Source organism: Salvelinus alpinus, chromosome 14 (assembly GCF_045679555.1).
Source record: "Salvelinus alpinus chromosome 14, SLU_Salpinus.1, whole genome shotgun sequence".
In the NCBI taxonomy this organism is placed as follows: domain Eukaryota; kingdom Metazoa; phylum Chordata; class Actinopteri; order Salmoniformes; family Salmonidae; genus Salvelinus; species Salvelinus alpinus.
Window position 1 is genome coordinate 37,677,153 of NC_092099.1, and position 24,245 is coordinate 37,701,397.

The 24,245-nt window shown below is 41.9% G+C and overlaps 2 protein-coding genes across 2 annotated transcripts in view; one reads left to right on the plus strand and one right to left on the minus strand.

Moving 5' to 3' along the window:
- The window catches only part of LOC139538893 (leishmanolysin-like peptidase), a 50,656-nt gene extending 49,476 nt beyond the window's left edge, over positions 1-1,180 (plus strand). The window contains exon 17 of the mRNA XM_071341448.1: positions 1,058-1,180. Coding sequence (XP_071197549.1) covers positions 1,058-1,092 — 35 coding nt within the window. The 3' untranslated portion in view covers positions 1,093-1,180. The remainder of the gene's footprint in view (positions 1-1,057) is intronic.
- LOC139538894 (TGF-beta receptor type-2-like) lies at positions 724-23,697 on the minus strand. Its single transcript, XM_071341449.1, has 10 exons — positions 23,500-23,697; positions 15,566-15,716; positions 14,592-14,794; positions 10,749-10,912; positions 10,213-10,467; positions 9,435-9,611; positions 7,778-8,029; positions 7,078-7,219; positions 6,809-6,936; positions 724-1,153 (listed from the first exon to the last, which is right to left on the minus strand). Exons 1-10 carry the CDS (start codon positions 23,546-23,548, stop codon positions 905-907), a joined length of 1,770 nt encoding a protein of 589 aa, XP_071197550.1. The 5' UTR covers positions 23,549-23,697; the 3' UTR covers positions 724-904.
- Between the last annotated feature and the right edge of the window lie 548 nt (positions 23,698-24,245).

A 24,245-nucleotide genomic window follows, 5' to 3' on the forward strand; every position in this document is an offset into this window, starting at 1 on the left:
TTATAGTGGCATTTGGGATGCATACTGGCAGGACGAGGACCACACTGCTCTTCAGCCACTTTATACCTGGTTTTAACATGCGCCCTTTGTCCTAATCTTGACTCATTTTGATTGTGCCCACATTTTTAGACATGTGTAGATGATTAAAAGACTCGTTGTGAACTAATTTTGATCAGATCTTGTAAGTGTAAACTGGCAAGACTGGAGAAGATCAGGACGAAGAACGCATGTAAGCGGCAGGTATAAATAGGGCTTTTGAGGCTACACACTGTAAGAAGGCAATGGAACAGTTCATTTGAGAAGAAGAAAAAATGTGGTAAGGAATCATTCTTGTAAGGTAAATTCTCTCCAATAGGAAGGAGGACCAATTTAAATAGCTGGAACACCAATGGAGATTGTCACAAAATATAGTGCTTTCTGTACTGTAGCAAATAACAACCATTGTTGCCTCCCAAACAGCACCCTAGTCCCTGTATATAGCAGAGCAATAGGGCTCTGGTCAACAGTAGTAAGGAACAGGGTGCCATTAGTGACGCATACATGTCATCATTCACTACAGGATTTATGTACTTCAGATTTGGAAACTGATCTGCTCTTTTAGTTATTGGTCAAATTGACATGTTAAGTTGGGATGATAATTAGTGGTATGCTAGTTTGCTCTCTTCCCTGAATCCTGTGCACAAAACTTTCCAAGGGGCAGAAAGAACTCTTCAGTGTCACAAGTTCATAAGTGCATTCGTAAGACACTTCATAAAGGCTATATTACACAAATCGAACAGGAGACCAGCTCCTTCAAATTAAACAATATATCATACAAAAATGTGTCCCTTTTGTTCGTAGGGTAGAGTGCCATCAATCTATCATACAGAAATGTCTCTTTCTGGTGATCCTTATATTATCTCAGTCAGCGGCCCAGGGATGAGGGTCCCTCTGTGTCTGTTTCAGGGGTCAAAGGGTCCACGTCACAGTCAGGGAAGATACCAGAGGGAGGACCCTGATGGTTGTTCTGGCTGTTGTTGATAGTGTCTAACCCCTTCTGCTCCATCTCCTCTTCTAGACTTCCAAAGCGCTCCACCACACAGTGGGCTGTGAGCCTGGCCTCTGGGTCGTGGTCCCAACACTCATTGATGGTGGCGCACAGAAGATCCATACCCTACAGTAGGGAAGAGTAGGACCAGGAAGGTTTGATTCATTGACTATTTAGTCAATACAGAAAGTAAAAAAATATATATATACACAAGGGTTCAAAAGTTTGGGGTCACTTAGAAATGTCCTTGTTCTTGAAAGAAAAGCATTTTTTTTGTCCATTAAAATAACATCAAATTGATCAGAAATACAGTGTCGACACTGTTAATGTTGTAAATGACTATTGTAGCTGGAAACGGCTGATTTTGAATGGAATATCTACATAGGCGTACAGAGGCCCATTATCGGCAACCTTCACTGCTGTGTTCCAATGGTTCCAATGTGTTAGCTAATCCAAGTTTATAATTTTAAAAGAAGAATTAATCATTAGAAAACCCTTTTGCAATTATGTTAGCACAGCTGAAAACTGTTTTTCTGATTAAAGAAGCAATAAAACTGGTCTTCTTTAGACTAGTTGAGTATCTGGAGCATCAGCATTCGTGGGTTCGATTACAGGCTCAAAATGGCCAGAAACAGAAGAACTTTCTTCTGAAACTCGTCAGTCTTGTTCTGAGAAATGAAGGCTATTCCATGAGAGAAATTGACAAGAAACTGAAGATATCGTACAACGCTGTGTACTACTCCCTTCACAGAACAGCACAAACTGTCTCTAACCAGAATAGAAAGAGGAGTGGGAGGCCTCTGTGCACAACTGAGCAAGAGGACAAGTACATTAGAGTGTCTAGTTTGAGGAACAGACGCCTCACAAGTCCTCAACTGCCAGCTTCATTAAATAGTACCCGCAAAACACCAGTCTCAACATCAACAGTGAAGAGGCGACTCCGGGATGCTGGCCTTCTAGGCAGAGTTCCTCTGTCCAGTGTCTGTGTTCTTTTGCCCATGTTAATCTTTTTATTGGCCAGTCTGAGATATGTCTTTTTCTTTGCAACTCTGCCTAGAAGGCCAGCATCCTGCAGTCGCCTCTTCACTGTTGACGTTGAGACTGGTGTTTTGCGGGTACTATTTAATGAAGCTGGCAGTTGAGGACTTGTGAGGCGTCTGTTCCTCAAACTAGACACTCTAATGTACTTGTCCTCTTGCTCAGTTGTGCACAGAGGCCTTCCACTCCTCTTTCTATTCTGGTTAGAGACAGTTTGCACTGTTCTGTGAAGGAAGTACTACACAGCGTTGTTCGAGATCTTCAGTTTCTTGGCAATTTCTTGCATCGAATAGTCTTTATTTCTCATGACAAAAATAGACTGATGAGTTTCAGAAGAAAGTGCCTTGTTTCTGGCCATTTTGAGACTGTAATCGAACCCACAAATGCTAATGCTCCAGATACTCAACTAGTCTAAAGAAGGACAGTTTTATTGCTTCTTTAATCAGCACAACCGTTTTCAGCTGTGTTATTAACATAATTGCAAAAGGGTTTTCTAATGATCAATTAGCTAATCCAAATGTATAATTTTAAAAGGCTAACACAACGTGCCATTGGTACACCGCAGTGATGGTTGCTGATAATGGGCCTATGTACGCCTATGTAGATATTCCATTAAAAATCACCCGTTTCCAGCTACAATAGCCATTTACAACATTAGTAATGTCGACACTGTATTTCTGAGCAATTTGATGTTATTTTAATGGACAAAAAATTGCTTATCTTTAAAAAACAAGGACATTTCTAAGTGACCCCAAACTTTTGAACGGTAGTGTATATATATACAGTGGGGAGAACAAGTATTTGATACACTGACGATTTTGCAGGTTTTCCTACTTACAAAGCATGTAGAGGTCTGTAATTTTTATCATAGGTACACTTCAACTGTGAGAGAAGGAATCTAAAACAAAAATCCCGAAAATCACATTGTATGATTTTTAAGTAATTAATTTGCATTTTATTGCATGACATAAGTATTTGATACATCAGAAAAGCAGAACTGAATATTTGGTACAGAAACCTTAGTTTGCAATTACAGAGATCATACGTTTCCTGTAGTTCTTGACCAGGTTTGCACACACTGCAGCAGGGATTTTGGCCCACTCCTCCATACAGACCTTCTCCAGATCCTTCAGGTTTCGGGGCTGTCGCTGGGCAATACGGACTTTCGGCTCCCTCCAAAGATTTTCTATTGGGTTCAGGTCTGGAGACTGGCTAGGCCACTCCAGGACCTTGAGATGCTTCTTACGGAGCCACTCCTTAGTTGCCCTGGCTGTGTGTTTCGGGTCGTTGTCATGCTGGAAGACCCAGCCACGACCCATCTTCAATGCTCTTACTGAGGGAAGGAGGTTGTTGGTCAAGATCTCGCGATACATGGCCCCATCCATCCTCCCCTCAATACGGTGCAGTCGTCCTGTCCCCTTTGCAGAAAAGCATCCCCAAAGAATGATGTTTCCACCTCCATGCTTCACGGTTGGGATGGTGTTCTTGGGGTTGTACTCATCCTTCTATTCCTCCAAACACGGCGAGTGGAGTTTAGAGCAAAAAGCTCTATTTTTGTCTCATCAGACCACATGACCTTCTCCCATTCCTCCTCTGGATCATCCAGATGGTCATTGGCAAACTTCAGACGGGCCTGGACATGCGCTGGCTTGAGCAGGGGGACCTTGCGTGCGCTGCAGGATTTTAATCCATGACGGCGTAGTGTGTTACTAATGGTTTTCTTTGAGACTGTGGTCCCAGCTCTCTTCAGGTCATTGACCAGGTCCTGCCGTGTAGTTCTGGGCTGATCCCTCACATTCCTCATGATCATTGATGCCCCACGAGGTGAGATCTTGCATGGAGCCCCAGACCGAGGGTGATTGACCGTCATCTTGAACTTCTTCCATTTTCTAATAATTGTGCCAACAGTTGTTGCCTTCTCACCAAGCTGCTTGCCTATTGTCCTGTAGCCCATCCCAGCCTTGTACAGGTCTACAATTTATCCCTGATGTCCTTACACAGCTCTCTGGTCTTGGCCATTGTGGAGAGGTTGGAGTCTGTTTGATTGAGTGTGTGGACAGGTGTCTTTTATACAGGTAACGAGTTCAAACAGGTGCAGTTAATACAGGTAATGAGTGGAGAACAGGAGGGCTTCTTAAAGAAAAACTAACAGGTCTGTGAGAGCCGGAATTCTTACTGGTTGGTAGGTGATCAAATACTTATGTCATGCAATAAAATGCAAATTAATTACTTAAAAATCATACAATGTGATTTTCTGGATTTTTATTTTAGATTCCGTCTCTCACAGTTGAAGTGTACCTATGATATAAATGACAGACCTCTACATGCTTTGTAAGTAGGAAAACCTGCAAAATCGGCAGTGTATCAAATACTTGTTCTCCCCACTGTATATATATACACTGCTCAAAAAAATAAAGGGAACACTTAAACAACACAATGTAACTCCAAGTCAATCACACTTCTGTGAAATCAAACTGTCCACTTAGGAAGCAACACTGATTGACAATAAATTTCACATGCTGTTGTGCAAATGGAATAGACAAAAGGTGGAAATTATAGGCAATTAGCAAGACACCCCCAATAAAGGAGTGGTTCTGCAGGTGGTGACCACAGACCACTTCTCAGTTCCTATGCTTCCTGGCTGATGTTTTGGTCACTTTTGAATGCTGGCGGTGCTTTCACTCTAGTGGTAGCATGAGACGGAGTCTACAACCCACACAAGTGGCTCAGGTAGTGCAGCTCATCCAGGATGGCACATCAATGCGAGCTGTGGCAAGAAGGTTTGCTGTGTCTGTCAGCGTAGTGTCCAGAGCATGGAGGCGCTACCAGGAGACAGGCCAGTACATCAGGAGACGTGGAGGAGGCCGTAGGAGGGCAACAACCCAGCAGCAGGACCGCTACCTCTGCCTTTGTGCAAGGAGGTGCACTGCCAGAGCCCTGCAAAATGACCTCCAGCAGGCCACAAATGTGCATGTGTCTGCTCAAATGGTCAGAAACAGACTCCATGAGGGTGGTATGAGGGCCCGACGTCCACAGGTGGGGGTTGTGCTTACAGCCCAACACCGTGCAGGACGTTTGGCATTTGCCAGAGAACACCAAGATTGGCAAATTCGCCACTGGTGCCCTGTGCTCTTCACAGATGAAAGCAGGTTCACACTGAGCACATGAGCACATGTGACAGACGTGACAGAGTCTGGAGACGCCGTGGAGAACGTTCTGCTGCCTGCAACATCCTCCAGCATGACCGGTTTGGCGGTGGGTCAGTCATGGTGTGGGTTGGCATTTCTTTGTGGGGCCGCACAGCCCTCCATGTGCTCGCCAGAGGTAGCCTGTGTGACGACCCTCCCACTCTGTCTGCCTTATTCTCTCTTTGTTCTTGTTTCCTTATTAGGATGTCGATGGGCGGAGTTGGGAGGGTCGTCAGCTACATGGGAAACACCTGGGCCCGGTGTCTCCCAGGATAAATACACCACTTCCCCATTCATGGAGGAGACTCTCTCCATGCAGACACCTTGATAGATTCGGTTATGTTTCATGGTGCTTTTTGGTTGTTTGTGTTAGCATCTTTCAACACCCTGCATTATCACATTCATGCATGCAAAACATTCACTTACACTACTGATTACTGATTACACACACCATTGTATATTATACCTAGTTTCTTTATTTAATAAATATATTTTGTTACTCCTTATCTCCACGTGGTCTCCCTTTTATTACGGGCTCTGAGCCGGTTCGTGACACCTGACTGCCATTAGGTACCGAGATGAGATCCTCAGACCCCTTGTGAGACCATATGCTGGTGCGGTTGGCCCTGGGTTCCTCCTAATGCAAGACAATGCTAGACCTCATGTGTCTGAAGTGTGTCAGCAGTTCCTGCAAGAGGAAGGCATTGATGCTATGGACTAGCCCGCCCGTTCCCCAGACCTGAATCCAATTGAGCACATCTGGGACATCATGTCTCGCTCCATCCACCAACGCCACGTTGCACCACAGACTGTCCAGGAGTTGGCGGATGCTTTAGTCCAGGTCTGGGAGGAGATCCCTCAGGAGACCATCCGCCACCTCATCAGGAGTATGCCCAGGCGTTGTAGGGAGGTCATACAGGCACGTGGAGGCCACACACACTACTGAGCCTCATTTTGACTTGTTTTAAGGACATTACATCAAAGTTGGATCAGCCTGTAGTGTGGTTTTCCACTTTAATTTTGAGTGACTCCAAATCCAGACCTCCATGGGTTGATACATTTGATTTCCATTGATAATTTTTGTGTGATTTTGTTGTCAGCACATTCAACTATGTAAAGAAAAAAGTATTTAATAAGAATATTTCATTCATTCAGATCTAGGATGTGTTATTTTAGTGTTCCCTTTATTTTTTTGAGCAGTGTATATATATATATATTACTTCCATCAGTTTACTCCCTGTATTGGGTAAATTGGAATATAATTGACCCCAAACCTGTTGACAACCAATGTGAATTATAGTTTATGTGATTGTAAACTGTTATCATAGGTTATCATGCAGACCGGGATTCAATTGGAAACCTCGCTATAGCACGCTTCATATTTAAACGTAATTTCCAATTGAGCCGACATCTGCAGCTCAATTGGAAACGCGGTAATATTGTCTTCAACAGCCGCATTATCAACTAGAGCGCTCATATTGAATACCGGCCTCAATGGGCAGAGGAGTGCTGACTTCCCAGTTCCCTCACCATGCACACACACAACACAGTGTACCTGATGTGTTGTCCAGCTGGTGGGTATCTCAGGTCTGCCCCTGTCTCTCAGGACCAGGTCCCTCATGCTGTCCACACACGGCTGGTCAGACACCTTAGAGCCAAAGGGCGGCTCATAACTCTTCACTTCTATGAAAATACAGGAAACACACTGTAAACGCTTTGTTATTTATCATATATTCTATACTTTCATCACAGTCTTTTACTTTAATCAAAGTCTGAGTTACAAACGTTTACCCTGAATCACCGTAGTAGAATAGCTTAATGTACCCCCTATGACTTCGCAGCGGGACACCATTTCCCAGAGGACCAGGGCCATGGAGTAGACATCCATCTGTTTAAAGGCCTCCAGATCCTCCAGATTCACCCTAGACTCCAACACCTCAGGGGCCATGTAGCGAGCTGTCCCCACCTGGACAACAAGGGACAGGGACATTACAGATGTAGATATAAATTTGATCACCCTGTTGCAGGAGAACTGTCCTACAATGCAGGACATTTTAAACTTGTAGTTTATTTGAGGTTTAAAAATGCTTCTGAAGTTTGTAATTTCCTCTGTGAAATTTCAGACTTGATTGTCCCATTTGAAAAATATATCAACCCCGACAGAAATGTCCATTATTTATAAATCTACATAATAATTAAAATGTCCTGTTGCTGCAGGATTATTATCCTGTTGTAACAAATTGGCTCAAATTAAGATCCTACATCTGTACATTAAACATCATTTTGGTTTTAGCACCGCGTTATAAAACAATTTCATTCATATAGCGTAGTTTTTTATTTAAGGTGGCATTCAACCAGGACTACAATTTAATATATTATTTTCTGTAAGAATTTTCACAGATACAGTAGTTGTGTCAGAAGGCACCATACATAGGCCTACTTCATAGTTGCTGTAGCTAGAGTAGAACACTGATACCTCGTTCCCTTAGCGACTACAATGAACATTACACCTGTTCCACCTTACCTGGCCACTGTTGGCAAAGTCATCCACGGTGAGGGAGAGGTCCAGCCTCAGAGCCAGACCAAAGTCACAGAGGGCACACTCTCTTCTGCTCTTTACCATGATGTTGCTGCTCTTCAGATCGCGGTGGGCCACAGGCACCTTGGGGATCCCACAGGGGGTGGTATCACTATGAAGGTGGGCCAATCCTTGAGCCACCGACCCAGCCATAGCACAAAGCTCAGCCCAGCTCAACACGTGGCCCGCCAGGAAGTCCTGGAATGGATGGATGGATGAATAAATGAACAAATGAAATCTATTTTCGTGTCAAGTCGCCCTTTAGCCTTTTAAAGGCAATGTCTCCAACGTTCACAGAGATCACATTCATGGCAAACGCTGCGGATATCGGCTTAAGCGTAAATTACTTTTAGAAGTCAAATGCAATACGCTTGTTGACAACGTCACTTCGATTGGATCCTGGCCTCAATCAACTAAGCAATAACCAAAACAAAGACCAGCGGTGGAAAAAGTACCCAATTGTCAAACTTGAGTAAAAGTAAAGATACCTTAATATAAAATGATTCAAGTAAAAGTGAAAGTCACCCAGTAAAATCCTACTTGAGTAAAAGTATTTAGTTTTAAATCTACTTAAGTATCAAAAGTACATGTAATTGCTAAATATATACTTAAGTATCAAAAGTAAAAGTATAAATCATTTGAAATTCCTTATATTAAACAAACCAGTGTAGTGGAAATTTCAGTACTGAGAGAGACTTGGCCAATTATTCAAACAATCATATTTATTCAACATCGATTAATTATTGCAATAATGAAACCGTTGACCGCACACTAAGTTGTGTTGCCGAGAGCTTAACTGATAATGAAAAAATAGAGATCTTATATAGGACCTAAATGCTCGGTCAGTCATTTCTACCGTTCCCATAAGCCACCTTGGTCCATCTCCTGGTTATCTGCACGGGATGTTGTTTTACTTCCAACCCAGCTTAGTTTCACAAATGCCAGGAAGATGAGACAATGAGGCATCGTTCTAAACTCTTCCAGGCTATCTCTATCTTGGGTCACACACACCACATCTTGTCTATAGAATGCCAGCTTTTAGATTTTTATCACCAATTTATTGTGAGCTCAAGCTATCCCTAGTAAAACTCATTTCCTTAACCAGACGCCCAAACTAACTGCAGGAAGCTAGAGTGGACACCATAAAAACTCAGCATTAGCAGGCCAGTCTTAGTCTTTGTTAAATATATAACCGTTTACTATTAATATCAAACAAATCAGGTAAGTATGTCATTTTTCCCTGACACCAGACAGCACGATTTTCTTGTTTTTTAAATTTACGGATAGCCAGGCGCACACTCCAACACTCACACATAATTTACAAACTAAGCATTTGTGTTTAGTGAGTGCGCCAGATCAGAGGCAGGAGGGATGACCAGGGATGTTCTCTTGATAAGTGTGTGAAATTGAAACATTTTCTGTCCTGCTAAGCATTCAAAATGTAACCAGTACTTTTGGGTGTCAGGGAAAATGTATGGTACATTATTTTCTTTAGGAATGTAGTGGAGTAAAGTAAAGTACAGATACCCAAAAAAACAACTTAAGTAGTAGTTTAAGGTATTTTTACTTAAGGACTTTACACCACTGACAAAGATAAACATACCTGCAGGTTCCCAAGGCTGTGATAGGCCATGACCAGCCAGTACTGCCTCTGAGGGGAGCCGGAGGGCCCTCGCTCCTCTGCTGTCAGGAATTTAACCACATTGTCGTGCTCCAGGTTGGCGTCAGAGAAGATGGCCCTCTCCTTACTCCAGGACACGTACTCCACAGACGGGAAGATCTTCAAATCAAATATCAAATCAAAATGTATTCAAAGTGTTTTATCACATGAAAATCACATCAATAAATACATCACATCTGTACGACCAAATACATCTGTACGACCAATATAAAATGGTACAGTCCGGCCAACACTCAAAACCCCACTCTGCAGAACAAACCGGGAACGCAAATAATTTATTCCAACCAGCATCAGATTCCTAAACACAGACGGACTATAAAGCAAACCCACACTTACAGTATTCATCTACAGTGTATGTCTGTCTGAAGTTTGTCCTTTGATATGTGTTGCACATCAGTGAAGTGTTGTATGTCCTGTGTTTTTGTGTATGTGTGTGCCAAAGGGCTACGATATGTTGCTAGACAAATTCCCCCTAAATGGACAATAAGGTATTCATTCCTTCAGAACACTTTACAGAATAGTATATTTTTTTAAAGGGGAGAGGGAAAACAAAGGCTGTGTACTGAATTACAACCTACTTCCTACACAGTGTACTACTTTTGACCAGAGCCCAAGGGGCCCTGGTCAAAAGCAGTGCGTTATATAGGGAATATGGTGCCATTTAGGGAGAAGGAAAACAAAACAGGGGAGAGGTAAGAACCTTCACTGCCACTGTCTCGTACAGAGAACCGGCGGCCTGGTGGTGGAGCTTGGCCCGCCACACCTCAGCGAAGCGACCCTTCCCCACCAAGGCTTCCAGCTGGATAGGCAGCTGCTCCATGTTGTGGTTGAAGTTACAGGCCCGGACAGGACACATGTCAGAGGTGGTGTCGCCATTGATGGCTGATGGCTTGCCATGGCAGTCCTCACCACCGGTGATGACGTCCCCACTAAGTCCCTCAGGGATGTCCAAAGCCTGATGAATGAATGAATTAACTATATTTTTAGTTATGTATCAAGTCGCCTTCAGCAACCCATCCAATAGGGGATTTTAGTTGACAGCTCTTTATAAATTGCTTCCAGTTGGTTATGGTTGTGTCCCAAATAGCACCCTATTGCCTATATAGTGCACTACTTTTGACCAGGGACCTATGGGCTCTGGTCAAGCGGAGTGCACTATGTTGTTGGGAATAGGGTGCCAGTTGGGACACACATCAACCAATTGGAAGCTATTATATTTTTCAGTGTTCCACCCACCTTGTAGTGTGTGCGTTTGGGAGCCCAGTCTTTGGGCTGCTTTCTGGGCTGTTTGGTACGGTACAGGTAGAAAGCCATGGAAGCAATGATAGCCACTAAGAAGGGAGGGACAAGGCTGATCACTACCACTGGGATCACATCTTTACTCTTGAGCTTGGAAAAACCTGAGGACACAGTTAAAAACACAGTGAAGACTGTAGGTAAGTATACAACATTACTACTACTATTACATTTTGTAGTATTTAAAGTGCCTTCAGAAAGTATTCATACCCCTTGACTTATTCCACATCTTGTTGTTTTACAGCCTGAATTCAAAATTGATAAAAATATATGTTTTTCTCTCACCCATCTACACACAATATCCTATAATGACGAAGCGAAAATATGTTTAAAAAAATGTGTGCACATTTATTGAAAATTAAATGCAGAAATATCTAATTTACATAAGTATTCACACCCTTTTGCTATGACACTCAAAATTGAGCTCAGGTGCATCCAATTTCCTTTGATCTTCCTTGAGATGTCACTACAACTTGATTGGAGTCCACCTGTGGCCAATTAAATTGTTTGGACATGATTTTGAAAAAAACACACCTGTCTATTTAGGGTCCCACAGTTGACAGTGTATGTCAAAGCAGAAATTATACCATGAAGTCCAAGGAACAGTCCGTAGATCTCCGAGTTAGGATTGTGATGAGGCATATATCTGGGGAAGGGTATAAAACAAGTTTAATAATAGTGAAGTTTCCAAAATCACAATGGTCTCCATCATTGGGAAATGGAAAAATATATATAACTACCCACTCTGCATAGAGCTGGCCGTCTGACCAAACTGAGCAACCAGGCAAGAAGGACCTTGGTCAAGGAGGTGACCAAGAACCCAATGACTACTCTGACAGAACGACAGAGTTCCTTAGCTGATATGACAGAACCTGCCAGAAGGACAAAAGTCTCTAGAGCACTTCACCAATCTTGGCCAGACAGAATCCACTCCTGAGAAATAGGCACATGACAGTATGCCTGGAGTTTGCAAAAAGACACGTGAAAGACTCAGAGCAAAATCTTCTGTGGTCTGATGAGACAAATGTAACTCTTTGGCCTGAATGCAAAGAGCTATGTCTGGAGAAAGCCAGACACAGCTCATCACCTGTCTAACACCATCCCTACAGTGAAGCATGGTTGTGGCAGCATCATGCTATGGGGATGCTTTTCAGCGGCAGGGACACTGGTAAGGATGAGGGAACAATGAATGGAGCCAAATACAGGCATCTCCTTGATGAGAACGTGCTTCAGAATGCAAACGACCTTAGACTGGAGCGAAGATTTACGTTCAAACAGGACAATGACCCCAAGCATACAGCCAAAGCAATGCTGGAATGGCTTCAGAACAAGAATGTGAAAGTCCATGAGTGGCCCAGCCAAAGCACAAACTTGAATCCCATTGAAAATCTGTGGAAATACTTTAAGATTGCTGTTCACCGCCGCTCCCCATCTAATTTAACAGAGCTCCAGAAAATCTTCAAGGAAGATTGGGAGAAAATACTCAAATCCAGATGTGCAAAGCTGATACATAAGATGGCTCAAAGCTGTAATCACCACCAAAGTGCTTCTACATTGTATTGACTCAGGGGTGTGAATACTTACAGTACCAGTCAAAAGTTTGGACACACTTACTCATTCAAGGGTACTATGTAATCTCTTTGTAATCTGGTTTCCGAGCTGGTCATGGGTGCACCTCAGCCATGCTCAAGGTTCTAAACGATATCATAACCGCCATCGATAAAAGATGGCGGTTACGCCTGGTTCACCAACTACTTCTCAGTTAGAGTTCAGTGTGTCAAATCGGAGGGCATGTTGTCCGGACCTCTGGCAGTCTCTATGGGGTGCCTTCTATGAACAACAAACCTCCAAACGAGCTTCAATGCCATACAACTCTCCTTCTGTGGCCTCCAACTGCTTTTAAAGGCTAGTAAAATTAAATGCATGCTCTTCAACCGATTGCTGCCCCCACCCGCCTGCCCGACTAGCATCACTACTCTGGACGGTTCTGACTCAGAATATGTGGACAACTACAAATACCTAGGTTTCTGGTTAGACTGTAAACTCTCCTTCTAGAATCACATTAAGCATCTCCAATCCAAATTGAAATCTAAAATCGGCTTCCTATTTCGTAGCAAAGCCTCCTTCACTCATGCTTCCAAACATATCCTCGTAAAACTGACTATCCTACCTATCCTCGACTTCAGCGATGTCATTTACAAAATAGCCTCCAACACTCTACTCAGCAAACTGGATGTAGTCTATCACAGTGCCATCCGTTTTGTCACTAAAGCCCCATATACTACCCACCACTGCGACCTGTATGCTCTCATTGGCTGGCCCTCACTACATATTCGTCGCCAAACCCACTGGCTCCAGGTCATCTATAAGACTTTGCTAGCTAAAGCCCCGCCTTATCTCAGCTCACAGGTCACCATAGCAACACCCACCCGTAGCACGCGCTCCAGCAGGTATATTTCACTGGTCATCCCCAAAGCCAACACTTATTTTGGCCGCCTTTCCTTCCAGTTCTCTCCTGTCAATGACTGGAACGAATTGCAAAAATCACTGAAGCTGGAGTCTCATATCTCCCTGTCTAACTTTAAGCATCAGCTATCAGAGCAGCTTACCGATCATTGCACCTGTACACATCCCATCTGTAAACAGCCCACCCAACTACCTCATCCCCATATTATTTATTTTTTTGCTCCTTTGCACCCCAGTATCTCTACCTGCACATCATCATCTGCACATCTATCACTCCAGTGTTAATGCTAAATTGTAATTATTTCGCCTCTATGGCCTATGTATTGCCTTACCTCCCTCCTCTTCTACATTTGCACACAACTGTACATAGATTTTTCTATTGTGTTATTGACTGTGCGTTTGTTTATGTGTAACTATGTGTTGTTGCTTTTGTTGCACTGCTTGCTTTATCTTGGCCAGGTCGCAGTTGTAAATGAGAACTTGTTCTCAACTGGCCTACCTGGTTAAATACAGGTGAAATAAAAAAATTAAAAAATATGGACTTGGTCTTTTATCAAAATAGTATACCACCCCTACTTTGTCACAACACAACTGATTGTCACATTAAGAAGGAAAGAAACGCATTAAGAAGGAAAGAAATTCCACAAATGAACGTTTAACACGGCACACCTGTTAATTGAAATGCATTCCAGGTGACTACCTCATGAAGCTGGTTGAGAGAATGCCAAGAGTGTGCAAAGCTGTCATCAAGGCAAAGGGTGGCTACTTTGAAGAATCTCAAATATAAAATATATTTTGATTTGTTTAACACTTTTTTGGTTACTACATGATTCCATATGTGTTAGTTCATAGTTTTGATGTCTTCGCTATTATTCTACAACGTACAAAATAGTAAAAAATAAAGAAAAACCCTTGAATGAGTAGGTGTGTCCAAACGTTTGACTGGTACTGTATGTGAATAAGATATTTCTGTATTTAATTTTCAACAAATTTGCTAACATTTCTAAAAACATGTTTTCACTTTGTCATTATGGGAAATTGTGTGTAGATGGGTGAAATAATTATCATATTTAATCCATCTTGAATTCAGGCTGTAACAAAATGTGGAATAAGTCAAGCGGTATGAATACTTTCTGAAGGCACTGTACATTATACATGTTTCTCCTCTTTTTATTGATAGACTAAATTGTAAATAATCCTAATTAATCATCAAATACTTACATAATCATAATAAAATACTTTTCAATGTAAAAAATGTCTGGTTGCACCATGTACACCACGCCTGGTTCCAGGGTAAAAAAAAAAGGTGCTTCTTACCATTAGAGCCCTTGTCGAATATGAGCTTATCGTTGCACTCATGTTCTCCCAGGCAGCCACAGACGAACAGGACCCCGTCCTCAGAAGGATGAGGAGCCATCACACACTCGTTGGAGGAGTAGTTGGACAACATGATGTTCTCCAGGGGCTGCTTGGGCTGGTGGCATAACGTCTTCACACTCGTACTCTGGTTGTCCTTCCGCCTGGGTCACATGGAAACCCACAAACACAGGCAAGCAGACAGGCAAGCAGGCAGAGAGGCAGGCAGGCGAGCAGGCAGACGGACACACACGTGTGCAGGCGCACACATACGCGCAGGCACACACACACACAGAAGTTATTTATCAAACTAGTAAACGGAAATGGCTGAACTATTTTAGAATAGGAAAATGTGTCTGGGAAGTTGCCTTTTTACTTTTGTGGTTTTGTGTGGAATTGTTATGCATGATTTGTTTGACTGGACTGGAAGTTTTTATTTTACAAATGGTCAATCCAATCTGCTTTGTATCCTGCCTGCCAACAACACAAGTCTCAACAACACCAGTCTCAATAACACCAGTCTCTTTCAATCGGTATGCATCCCAAATGGCACCATAATCTCTATGTAGGTATGCATTCCAAATGGCACCATAATCTCTATGTAGTGCACTACTGTTGACCAGTGCCCAAAGGGTGCCATTGGAGCAGCCAATAGACTTTACAGAAACAACCACCATGGGCTAGGAGGGGCTATGAGGGCAGGAACTAAGACTCAGGGATTCAGCTCAGGGATTCGACCCAGCAACCTTTCGGTTACTGGCCCAACACTCTAACCACTAGGCTACCTGCTGCACTTATAAGCTAAACCAGATCAACATTACTAGTTGTTGTATGTATATTTGTCCATAACGTTCTTGCTGCTTTTAATGTGAAAGGTTCATTCTTTATGTAGCCTATTTCAAATAAACTTGAATTTGGGAAACCTGCACACTTACCATATAGCAACGCAGATCTCTTCACTCAGATTACAGAAGGAGGAGAGGGAACAGTTGGTGTAACACACACTGTCCTCACAGATAGGGCTGGAGTAGTCACACCACTTACACAGGCTGGTCTTGATGTGTGTGAAGGAGAGGATGGGAAGGCCTGTGGAATACACACACATGCACGCATGTAAGCGCGTACACATGCGCAGGCAAGCACATACACACACGCACAATAATCAGAGGAAAGCAGTTCTGGCTCTGTATAGAATGGCTGGCACAAAACAGAACCATAGGGCCAGGCTATACAACTTCACATGGATCTGTGACAATAAACCAAGGCTAAACAGGTTATCACAACATTCTTTGGAAGACAAAGTTAACTTTCAAATCAAGTTTTGATATATCTCCAAAACCATATCGTTATCACACCGATCTGCCAAATGTTCTGCTGTTTAGAGCACACCCTTTTTATTGTGACAAGCCACATCAGATAGGTTGCAGGCACAGCCCTGGTGTGCAGGCACAGCCCTGGTGTGCATCCCAAATGGCACCCTATTCTCTGGATAATGCACTACTTTTGACCACAGCCCTATGGGTCCTGTTCAAAACCTGACAAAAGTAGTGCACTATAAATGGAATAGAATTCCATTTGGGACGCACGCCTGGTTTATCTAGATAAGGAAAGGGCTGGGATAGGATATCCATAATGTGTGAAGGTCTGCAGACATTGGCCCAATTTTACTCTGTGCCTCATACTGTAGGCGTTTGAGGGTGCTTCCAAACCAAATTGCATGACACTGAAATGCATGATTTATTCCCCACCAGCAGTGGGTCTAACATGAACAGCCAGAGTAGAGCATTCCCATTCCTCTGCCATAACGGTCCAGACCTCTTGGTAGAGACAATTGTATGCGTACATACAGGGAAGCTTTACTAGTAACTGGTTGTTATTCAAAATACTTATGTTTTATTATACATTTTAGCTTATGTACAAAGTATATAATAGATTCCAAACCTTTTTGAAATAAGTTTTTGATTGTAAATGAAACACAGTGAATATGTATTTGGCCCAGGCCTGGTTTGGGGGTGCTGTGGTGCTGTGGTTTGACACAAGCTCTAGAAGGCATTGTGAGTGTTTCTTCCCACACATCTTATCTGCCGTTCCCTCCCTGCTTGTGTTTCCACATAACAACAATATTAATGGCTGATTCAAGCCAGATGAGGGATTTTTATCACTTCGAGAGGGATGGTGATCTAACAAAACTACGCAAACATTAAAAGAAGCTGTACACATATTACACAAAGGCTTCCAGATGTTGGCCAATGCCAACCATCAAAATACACACACACACACAAAGACTAAGGAAGAGAGGGGGGAGAAAATAGAGAAAAAAATACAACTAAAAAGGCTGGGTAAGCAACAAAAAAGCCCCCTCCACAAACGTTCAACTAATTAAAATCAGCAGTGACTGCTCCAGAAATAAATTGAAACCAGAAGTTTCGCCTGAGCCAAGTTTGAAGCTCGGCCCCTTTGTGTCTTATGGGAAATCCAACCGCTCTGCTGCATGCTTGCAGCCGGGAGGCCCAGGGATGTTGGCTGCATTTATTTGGTTTTCAGTTTCAGCCTCAAGTCTCAACTAACTCTCCCTGGTTCCCCATCAGCTTACCCATAGAAATAGAATCACTACGACGGCATCCCAATACAAGTTGGTCTGAAATGGGTAGATCGTAATTGGTAGGATCTGTGATTATATTTCTATAACTACACTGACTATACTCACCACACAAAAAAACACCAACACAGTGGAAGAGCTGAATGGTTAATGTTTCTAAAAAGATCAAGTACATACTGTAATACATGTATATTTACCCTCTCAAATAATGTGGGTTTTAAGGAAAATCTAAGAAAGTAGCTAGGTCTTTAAATCGAATCAGTTCTGTAAAAATGGAATGTAGTCTAAGCTCAGTAGGTTCAAATGTTTATTGAATTCTGTCTGGATCTTGTTTTTAGAAGACATGTTCAAGACATCACCAGAACATGCAACATCCTCTACATTATGTGTTGATGGTGATGTTGCTATTGTTCAAGTTAGTTTGCCTAATATGGGTAAATAAAACAAGAAAACTCCCAAATCTCTTATTTTTCTCATCTGCACTCTCATTCCTTTTGTCCTTTTGGACAGAGAACCGTCCTGGTGTCGTTGTAAAGTCCATGTTTGTGCAAAGTTATCTTTACATTAAAAAAATCTTAGTTCAAACAGTATACTCTACTATATGGTTTTACTGTATAAGTGACAGACTCGCTGACCCCCACATCGAGCATAGTAACCAAACCAGGCCACTAGTTGGCCCGTTCCACACCAACCAATCTCCCCATTATTAATGCAGCATGCTGAAATCCCACTCCACAGGACTCAAAAGGAAAGCATTTCCTGATTAAATAGACAAGAGCACAATTAAATTACCTAGGCGTACTGCACGTATATTCCTTTGAGCGATCCCGCCTAGTCTTAAACAATAAATAGGGGCGGCAGGCCATCTAGACTTGGTTTCCTCTATCGTAATCGCTCCTCTTTCACCCCAGCTGCCAAACTAACCCTGATTCAGATGACCATCCTACCCATGCAAGATTACGGAGACATAATTTATAGATCGGCAGATAAGGGTGCTCTCGAGCGGCTAGATGTTCTTTACCATTCGGCCATCAGATTTGCCACCAATGCTCCTTGTAGGACACATCACTGCACTCTATACTCCTCTGTAAACTGGTCATCTCTGTATATCTGTCGCAAGACCCACTGGTTGATGCTTATTTATAAAACCCTCTCAGGCCTCACTCCCCCCCTATCTGAGATCTCTACTGCAGCCCTCATCCTCCACATACAACACCCGTTCTGCCAGTCACACTCTGTTAAAGGTCCCAAAAGCACACATATCTCTGGGACGCTCCTGTTTCCAATTTGCTGCAGCTAGCGACTGGAACAAGCTGCAACAAACACTCAAACTGGACAGTTTAATCTCAATCTCTTCATTTAAAGACTCAATCATGGACACTCTTACTGACAGTTGTGGCTGCTTTGTGTGATGTATTGTTGTCTCTATCGTCTTGCCCTTTGTGCAGTTGTCTGTGCCTAATAATGTTTGTACCATGTTTTGTGCTGCTATCATGTTGTTGTTATGTTGTGTTGTGTTGCTACCATGCAGTGTTGTCATGTGTTGTTGCCTTGCTATGTTGTTGTCTTAGGTCTCTCTTTATGTAGTGTTGTGTTGTCTCTCTTGTTGTGATGTGTGTTTTGTCCTATATTTATATTGTATTTATTTAGTATTTTTAATCCCAAGCCCCCGTCCCCACAGGAGGCCTTTGACTTTTGGTAGGCCATCATTGTAAATAAGAATGTGTTCTTAACTGACTTGCGTAGTTAAATAAAGGTTACATAAATGAATAAAAAATCTAGTGGTTAAGAGCGTTGGTTCGAATCCCCAAGCCGACTAGTTGAAAAATCTGTTGACGTGCCCTTGAGTAAGAGACTTAACCCTAATTGCTCCTGTAAGGCGCTCTGGATAAGAGCGTCTGCTAAATGACAAAATAAATCTTTTAACAAATGTAAATATACTTTACACAACCAGATATTAGTTCTAACAATCAAATGATGTGATTTAGTCCAGTCTTAAAGCTGGACCTTAAGCATAACACAATCAATGTGTCAATATTCAGAACATTAAAAAAAACATGAGATATGAAGATTGCATTAGATACGGTGCATTCGGAAAGTATTCAGAACCCTTGATTTTTCCACATTTTGTTACGTTACAGCCTTATTCTAAAATGTATAAAATATTTTTTTCCCTCATCAATCTACACACAATACCCCCATAATGAAAGAGCAAAAACAAGTTTTTAGACATTTCTGCAAATGTATTAAAAAACAACTGAAATAACTTATTTACATAATTATTCAGACCCTTTGCTATGAGACTCATAATTGAGCTCAGGTACATCCTGTTTCCATTGATCATCCTTGAGCTGTTTCTACAACTTGATTGGAGTCCACTGTGCAAATTCAATTGATTGGACATGATTTAGAAAGGCACACACCTGTCTATATGACGTCCCACAGTTGACAGTGCATCATTCTTAAATGGAAGAAGTTTGGAACCACCAAGACTCTTCCTAGAGCTGGCCCCCCTGCCAAACTGAGCAATTGGAGGAGAAGGGCCTTGGTCAGGGAGGTGACTCTGATAGAGCTCCAGAGTTCCTCTGTGGAGATGGAAGAACCTTCAAAAAGGACAACCATCTCAGCACTCCATCAATCAGGCCTTTATGGAAGAGTGGCCAGACGGAAGCCACTCCTCAGTAAAAGGCACATGACAGCCCGCTTGGAGTTTGCCAAAACGCACCTAAAGGACTCTCAGACCATGAGAAACAAGATTCTCTGGTCTAACGAAACCAAGATTGAACTCTTTGGCCTGAATGCCCAGAATCACGTCTGGAGGAAACCTGGCACCATCCCTACAGTGAAGCATGGTGGTGGCAGCATCATGCTGTGCGGATGTTTTTTAGCGGCAGGAACTGGGAGACTAGTCAGGATTGAGGGAAAGGTAAATGGAGGGAAAGATAAATGGAGCAAAGTACAGAGAGATCCTTGATGAAAACCTTCTCCAGAGGGCTCAGGACCTCAGATTGGGGCAAAGGTTCAACTTCCAAAAGGACAATGACCCTAACCAAGACAATGCAGGAGTGGCTTCGGGATAAGTCTTTGAATGTCCTTGAGTGGCTCAGCCAGAGGATTTTCAGAGAAGAATGGGAGAAACTCCCCAGTTGTGCCAAGCTTGTAGCATCATACCCAAGAAGACAAGGCTGTAATCACTGCCAAAGGTGCTTCAACAAAGTACTGTGTAAAGGATCTGAATACCTATGTAAAAAATATACACAACCATTCAAAAGTTTGGGGACACTTAGAAATGTCCTTGTTTTTGAAAGAAAAGCAAAAAAAATTGTCCATTAAAATAATATCAAATTGATCAGAAATACAGTGTAGACATTGTTAATGTTGTTAATGACTATTGTAGCTGGAAATGGCTGATTTTTAATGGAATATCTACATAGGCGTACAGAGGCCCATTATCAGCAACCATCACTCCTGTGTTCCCATGCACGTTGTGTTAGTTAATCCAAGTTTATCATTTTAAAAGGCTAATTGATCATTAGAAAACCCTTTTGCAATTATGTTAGCACAGCTGAAAACGGTTGTTCTGATTAAAGAAGCAATAAAACGGGCCTTCTTTAGACTAGTTGAGTATCTGGGCCATCAACATTTATGGGTTTGATTACAGGCTCAAAATGGCCAGAAACAAAGCAGTTTCTTCTGAAACTCGTCAGTCTAATCTTGTTCTGAGAAATGAAGGCTATTCCATGCGAGAAATTGCCAAGAAACTGAAGATCTCATACAACGCTGTGTACTACTCCCTTCACAGAAAAGCGCAAACTGTCTCTAACCAGAATAGAAAGAGGAGTTGGAGGCCCCGGTGCACAAATGAGCAAGAGGACAGGTACATTAGGATGTCTAGTTTGAGAAACAGACGCCTCACAAGTCCTCAACTGGCAGCTTCATTAAATAGTACCCGCAAAACACCAGTCTCAACGTCAACAGTGAAGAGGCGACTGCAGGATGCTGGCCTTCTAGGCAGAGTTGCAAAGAAAAAGCCATATCTCAGACTGGCCAATAAAAAGAAAAGATTAAGATGGGCAAAAGAACACTGGACAGAGGAACTCTGCCTAGAAGGCCAGAATAAGGCTGTAACGTAACAAAAAAGTAAAGGTGTCTGAATACTTTCCGAATGCATTGTACATAAGATGATTCCAAGTGTAGCCTAAAGGTTAGTCAAAGGATGAGAATAAGCCACTAAACTAAGAGGAGTGGCCAGAGGTAAAATTGGGGGCATAGTATTCTCTCTTGTTATAGCTACAGGCTATTTTCTCATACTCAACAATGAAAAGCCACTGTATCTGTTGTGAATCGGTTGAATCGTTCTTTGCTCCTCCATGAGTGCAATGCCACCCTTGCCAACCAAAGTAGAAAAAGATTTTTGTCCTAAATGACACCCTATTCACTATGTAGTGCACTGCTTTTGAACAGGGTGTATGGGGCTCTGGTCAAATGTTGTGCACTATATACGGAATAGGGTGCCATTTGAGACACATACAAAGGCTAACAGAACGCACAGGGGTCAGTTTGTGTCCCCGGTGGCCATCGCAAGCTGGGCACATAGAGAAGGAGGAGGGAGTAGGAGGAGAAGAAGGGGCATTTTTGCATCTTATTTTTGCCTGCTTATGTCATCACAATCTTGTCATTGTGGGCTGATGTGGGATGATGGAAGGTCAGGCTAGAGAACACAACACAAAGCTCATCATGTCATGGCACTCATTGTGCTCTGTGTTACTTTGCACCCTCCATATCACTGAATATCACTAGTAAGTAGTAAGTATGCAACTTATGTCCCCAAGAAGGCAAACCCTGAAAATAGGTAATGTGAGAAGTTACATCATTCACAAGAAGACTTGCTCAACTCTTACTAAGTTCTGTTTCATGAATATCAATGAGTTTTAAGTTGGTTCTATAGCCCAGGAGTAATCTTCACAACATGTGAGAAGTACACCATTACCTCTATAGTACTTACAGTAGGCTACATGACCTCCGAACACCTCCTCAACATCTTGTCACTTTGATTTCTCAATATCACTTGTAAGCAGTAAGTGTGCAACTTTTTAAGTCCTCAAAAGGACACACTGAAAATGGGTCAAGTGAGGAATTTCCCCACTTCTTCTACAGTAACAATGCCTACAGAGTGTACTTGAGCTACAAACTGTTCCTCAATCTATATCAGTGCTTCCAATCTTGTATTCCCTGAGGAGAAGTGCCCCTGTTTGCATGCAGCAGATAATTGAGTCTCAGAATCAATTTCCTGTTAGGAAATTTTCATTACAGATGGCAGCAGTAACATTTTTTGATGTGGTCGCATCACTTCACAGTTCTATTGTATCTTTTCCCTATCACAACTACTGAGACCGGGTCTAATAAACTTGTCACAGTTACATTGATGTAGTGATCAAGCCATGTTTATTTATTTTTATGTTCTTATATAAAATAACCCTAATGTTTGTGAGTTGTTGTTATAGCTTATTGACTTCATATTCAAATAAAATCTGAAATTATTGTGGGAAATTGTTTGAGACAAATGTTAGTTAGTTTAGTTTACTTCAGATTCTGTTAATATTGGCAAAACTTTGAACATCGAAGTAAACAATACATGATTTCAAGTGAAATTCTATTAAACATTCAAAGTCTGCTGATAATAAATCAAACAGGCATAGATAGCTAAAGGACTGTCAAAGTGTCAGAAATATTTTACACCAGATTGGATGACTTGGATCATTGTTTTACAATGCAGTCATTTCAATTTGATTATGTGCCTCCAGAGGTTCCGAGGACTATTCCTATTGATTTAGTTTAGCGACTGCCAGGACATCCTTTAGTTGGACAGTACCTGCTAAAGCACATACAAATGCTATGTTACATGTTGTAAAACTACTGGTTTAATGAATCGCATAGCTAAGGTAAATACAAAAATAGATTTAAACAAATTAACAAAGGGAAAGGAAGAAATCAAATATAACGTGACAGTTTATTTTCATTAAGTCCGATTTTCCATCACATATCTGATATTGAGAAAATAACACCTATGTCACTTTTCCACTGAAGAAACGTATTCTTGTCGTATTTCAGAAATAGAGTAATTTTGAGTCTGTTTTACACGGCCAGAACCTCCTTTGAATAAACATTTGATCCTCCTCCCCCTTCACAACTTCACGAAATTGAAGAAACAATGGACACTGAACACTTAAAAGTGAATACGGAGTGAGTAGCGAATAAAAAAATACTTACAGAAAGACAGAAGAACAATATTCACTGCTGAGAATCTCCAGCACCCCATAATCTTAACATAAAAATGTAAACCTGGTCAAAACGTCGTGGTCGAACTGTATCTTTCTATGTATTTGAGAATGTGAGTAGTGAGCTTATTGAAGCTGTATTCAGTGAAACAACTGGTTGGTCTTGGGGCTTCGTGTAGGCAGATCCAGATGTTTTTCATCCAGCTCTGTTAAGGGACCCGCCCAGGAATTGAACTTGATAAATATCGGAACCAAAATCTGTAGAATGTGGGGTGACAGGGTGAACTGGGATGTGTAGCAGGATAATATAAATAATAATACTAATAATAACAATAATAGCTCAGAACAATCATTCTTGAAAATTGAGGGTGCAATTGTCTTTGTGTTTAGATGTTGTAGGCTTTAGTCTAGTATTTATATCTGCCATGTGAGTTTTGCTGTGTTTAATTTATTGTGCAACGTTAGGCTATTTATTGTCTCACAACCGAAGTTTATTCCGGGAAAAAGTTATTATATTCTATTCACTTTGAGCTAGCAATAACAGCCTAATTTACACGTTCACTGTGCATTATAATGCAACATATTGTTATTTTGGTAACACCTTACACATGGCTTATAAAGGGGGTTTAGCTTATATATAATTCTGTAATAAACCGATATAATAACACAATGTTTGTGTGATTGTTATTTTGGTTGCGGTCAAATATTGACATGACTGTTATAATGCCAGTATTTCCC